This window comes from Henckelia pumila, unplaced genomic scaffold (genome assembly GCF_033568475.1).
Source record: "Henckelia pumila isolate YLH828 unplaced genomic scaffold, ASM3356847v2 CTG_461:::fragment_3, whole genome shotgun sequence".
NCBI classification, from domain to species: Eukaryota; Viridiplantae; Streptophyta; class Magnoliopsida; order Lamiales; family Gesneriaceae; genus Henckelia; species Henckelia pumila.
In genome coordinates this window covers 3,732,427-3,736,907 of record NW_027331831.1, presented here as the reverse complement: position 1 = coordinate 3,736,907, position 4,481 = coordinate 3,732,427, and the positions used below count along the sequence as shown (strand labels likewise).

The 4,481-nt window shown below is 35.4% G+C and overlaps 1 protein-coding gene across 1 annotated transcript; it reads right to left on the bottom strand.

The window, feature by feature from the left end:
- Nucleotides 1-604: 604 nt before the first annotated feature.
- LOC140872161 (binding partner of ACD11 1-like) lies at nt 605-4,056 on the bottom strand. The gene is made up of 5 exons (XM_073274943.1): nt 3,932-4,056; nt 2,261-2,364; nt 2,108-2,183; nt 1,495-1,578; nt 605-1,421 (listed from the first exon to the last, which is right to left on the bottom strand). The coding sequence occupies exons 1-5, from the start codon at nt 3,935-3,937 to the stop codon at nt 846-848; spliced, it is 846 nt and encodes a 281-aa protein (XP_073131044.1). The 5' UTR covers nt 3,938-4,056; the 3' UTR covers nt 605-845.
- Between the last annotated feature and the right edge of the window lie 425 nt (nt 4,057-4,481).

Here is a 4,481-nt window from a genome sequence, read left to right as displayed (position 1 = left end):
TTTAATTAAAAAATGGGGACCATTAGGAAGTTGAAATAAAAAAAATTGTGGTTAAAAAGTTAAGATAAAGTTTGAAGGGTTGGTAGAGATTTTTAAATCATTTACCATTTTTTTAGTTAAAACAACAATTAAGATGTACACGTGTAAAAGCATACTAGTTGGCAAATATCTCAGATACCAAAAAGATTTTTTAAAATAAATAATAAATAAATTAAAAGGACGATTTTAATATGTATTATTATATAACATATATAAACTATGTATATCCATGTCACCCAACAGCGGCAAGTAGTAAATTGCGTGTGTAAAGTTCAAGCGTAGATCGAGCTATGGCCATCTAGCCAGTTGAACTAGAAATATCTCTCCCTCGTATTGTGGTTTGCATCAATTACATCAAGATTTCAACATATCCAGTTCGCCATCAGTTTTGAACATGTTCAATCCCGATTGAAGTTCGATAACCTCGAATATGAATATTCAAAGTACATCTTGCGGAACAATTGTACCGGAGCTCTGGTGATATTTCAAGACTAAATACATGCAAATGGCAGGAGATAGCCAGCCCCTTATCATCAGGAACAAGTTCGTTCCAGAAATCATGGTAGAAAATTCAAGAAACTGATTTAGTTTATAACCTCTCATCATTTTTAGCTACTTTAGACATGATGCAAAACTACGAACAAGACCCTGGGAAATAAAATACCTTCCCATGTAAAACATCCCATTTTTAAGATTCAACACTTTCACTAAAATTGTCAAACGTCACTATAATAACAGCTAATAAAATACAGTAACAAGAAATGTCTGGGATCAATGTACGCGAAAGCACATATCGAAGCAGCATATTAGAGGATTAAACCTTGTGCTGGAGCAGGTTTGGAAGGCTGTTGCTCTCCAGAATCTGAGACTTTACGCAACTCAGGTGAATGAACTTGAGTAAAGTCATCGGCCGTGTTTCTTCTTTGTTCATCTTCAGCATTTCCCACTTTCTCCTTAGTCATTTGGCCTACTTCCCCCGCTGCTTTAGTGACTCTGTTAAAAGCGCCTGTCACCCATGTAGCACCAGTAAGTATGTACCTGTTCTTCATAATGGCAGATCCAGCACTGCTAACTGTCTGCTCAGCAGCGGTGAATGCAGATTTTGCTTTCTCAGAGACTTGGAGTTTCTCATCTACTTCCCGAACTTTATCATTAACAATTGAAGTACCAATACTTATCTTCTCAGACAGTCCGATCTTTTTATCCAATGAAGCCACTTTAGCACTGGCTGTAGAAGTCAATTGAAGCTTCTCATCAAATGCCTTTGCTTTGTTAACAGACTCTTTGCCTAAGTTATAACCCTTTGCAAGCATGCTGCTTACAACATCCTCAGCCTTTCGCAAAGCAGATTCTTGACCACCTTCAGTTTTTTTATCAGATGGCTGTACAGTCGCAGGCAACATCGAGTAAGAAGACCATCGAGTGTAAACATAAACTATGTCAAAAATTTATCACCTGCGGTGGTGCAGAAGCAGCTGGAGGAAGGGTGTAATCTGGATCCAGAGTAACTGTTACAGTCATATCAACGATTGTAGCCCCCTGAGAGTAATTTGAACAAAATCGTTCAATGAGATTTCTGATTGGATGCACAAGAGAATTGGAACCAAGAATATTGCTTTCCAGAAAAGCATGGAGATGAAAACTCATCCATTGCCTCTAACGAAAGTTTGATTTTAACATTTTGCTTGGGAAAAGTCCACTATGGAATGGTGGAAGATGACAATGCAAATTGCAATAGATAAAAATAAAACAAGAGCAAATCTAATTAGACCAATGAGAACGAAAAGTTCACAACTAAACATATATGTTATCAAAGAAATAATCGCTATTACATATATATCCTATGAAACTTCGTTCTACTAAAGTTTACCAGAAAGATAGCTTCTGCTTGAGACTATAAGCCCTATTCCTTACAGTCTAGTATTTGTTTCTCAATCGGAACTGGAGAAGAATGATCAACCATGAAAAACGAACAAAACTGAAAAAGGCAGTAGCCCAAAATACTCCACAAACAGAATAGGTTGAAGAATGAACCCAAATAATTGAATATATGACTTAGAGAAATCACCGAAAGAAGAACTGCTGTCTCTGCTCCCTGTGCATCCTTAAAGGTCACAAAAGCGATTTGTGATCGCTCTGTATCACTGAGCCAAAAAGAAAAGTCGATATGAGAAAGCAGTTAGAACTTTAAGAGAAGAGGAAACAAAACAAGAGAGCAAACCTTCGCATTTCAACATAGTGGATATCACCAGAGAAAGAAAAGAACTCTTGAACATCACGTTCAGATGCTCCCAGAGAGAGATTGCAGACCTTGACAGTTGTTATCTATTGCATAAAAATAAAGCAAGCATTGACAAGTTGATAAAATTTTCGGGGTTTTTTATTCAAAGAAAGGGGAATACTTATACACGAGAACAGCATTCTGCACCAATATCCACACTACACACAAGTTGGTTTATATGCATGCAAAAGGGCGGGTTCATCAATAAGAGGAATCATTTTTCAGTATATCATCAATACAAAATTAGCATAAAAGATGTCATGGTAAAACTATCCACTCGTCTCCAAATCTTATGCAGAACAAGAACATGGGTAACACGTCAATGTAGAGGTCGAAATCTAGGTGCTTGACTTGTACATGAGTGAATCAATAAATGTGACTAAAAACCCGTGTCTAAAAAGGGTCTAAATGTATGGGTTATTAATAGGTAGAGTGACTGACTCCCATCAAACCATTGTTTCTTTTTTTATCCACACTGTTTCTTTTTTTTTAAATATATATATATATATATTATATGAGCACCATTCAGTTATAACTTAGAAATTTAATCGAATGTCATTTATCTACGCATAAACATACTTTAATTTAATAGTTAAATAAAAACAGAAAACGGTAACTTGAGCAAGATATAAACAAACCATTGCCTCGATTCAAAGTACACAATTTGCCATTCAGATACTCGTGATCATCGATTGTAATTCACTTGAAATCCATCGAGAGAGTAAAAGTTGAAGCTAACAACTCAATTTCGCCAAGGCCGACAAAGCCTCAAAAAATTAAACGCACAATACAATGCTCTAAAAACTTTGCTTCTTGAATTCAAATCAGTCAAAAGTGAACAAGAGGAAACCAGCATAGCATTGCTAATGAAATGTTTAGCAACTTTGAAACCCACATCAACTACAGTCTCTGCTAATAAGTCATCAATCTGAAGTTCAATCACAGAGTAAAATAACTTGATAACAAAACTAGGTAACCATCACCGCAAATGCATCACAAAAATAAAAACTTTGCAGCTAACATCACACATTGTGGTAGTAATGGAAGGAATAATTTTTCAAAATTGAAGGCACGAGGAACATTCTTGTGTACAATATCTAAGTACAACTGAATCTTTTTTATTATTATTTTTAATATATATATATAAGGGTCCTGGTGCAAGGGCAAAGGTTAAATTCTTATATAAATTACCGCAAGAAAACTAATGTTGCCTCCTATCATACGATCCGATCCGATCCGATTCCAGCTGGAAACATCTCCCAACTTTTGAAATGCTTACCTTCCTCGCACGTGCTAGTGTTCAGGAGTTTATACGCGTGATTAACCATGTCTATTCGAAATATTAAAGAATCGAATTTGATACCTCCAGCTACGGCAAAATAAGCTACAGCGCTCAGAAATTTCATCACATCCCGCAGCAGAAAATAAATTAGCATTTCACGAAAACCAATACAGATCAAATATTTCATCAGATTCCACACCAAACAAAACATCAACAAAAATAACACCGGAAACTCGATTCATTCACGAGAATAGAAATACGCATCCGATTTGTAAAAAAATTGAAGGACCGGAAAAAAAAAAAAAGCTCAAGACGAATACATCACTCACCGGCATGAGATGAGTCTTTCCGAAGAATATTAATTAATCGAGGGGAAAAAATGGAACACAGATATGTATATTGATGCGTTAGAAACGACGGCGTTGACGGTTTATATCGGCAGTTTCGTTTCTTCCATATTTTTTTTAAAATAATAATAATAATTATTATTATTATATTTATATCGGCAGTTTCGTTTCTTCCATATTTTTTTTAAAATAATAATAATAATTATTATTATTATATTTATATCGGCAGTTTCCTTTTTCCGAGATTTTTTTAAAACTAATAATAATAATAAGCAAAAAAAATATTATGCTCTAGCGTCGCATGCACGTTCCGTCCACAAACTATTCGTGGAATTTTAGGCGATATTTGTTTTTATTTTAACATTTATATTTTTTTAATAATTGCATGTCTTTTCATTGTATTTATCTCTATTATATTATCTCGGCTTATTCTATGCTGCACCGGGTGAAATCATCCGCCAATAGCCTGGGCCCCACATAATGGGGCCCGAGCCCTATGAACGGTCCAAATCCATCGGGTGAAATTCATCCG

What these genes read in the sequence shown, in the direction of transcription:
- LOC140872161 (XM_073274943.1), bottom strand. An exon ending in CACTATGTTGAAATGCGAAG is followed by an intron (nt 2,184 to 2,260) that starts GTTTGCTCTCTT and finishes TTTTTGGCTCAG; the next exon opens with TGATACAGAGCGATCACAAA. An exon ending in AGACAGCAGTTCTTCTTTCG is followed by an intron (nt 1,579 to 2,107) that starts GTGATTTCTCTA and finishes AATTACTCTCAG; the next exon opens with GGGGCTACAATCGTTGATAT.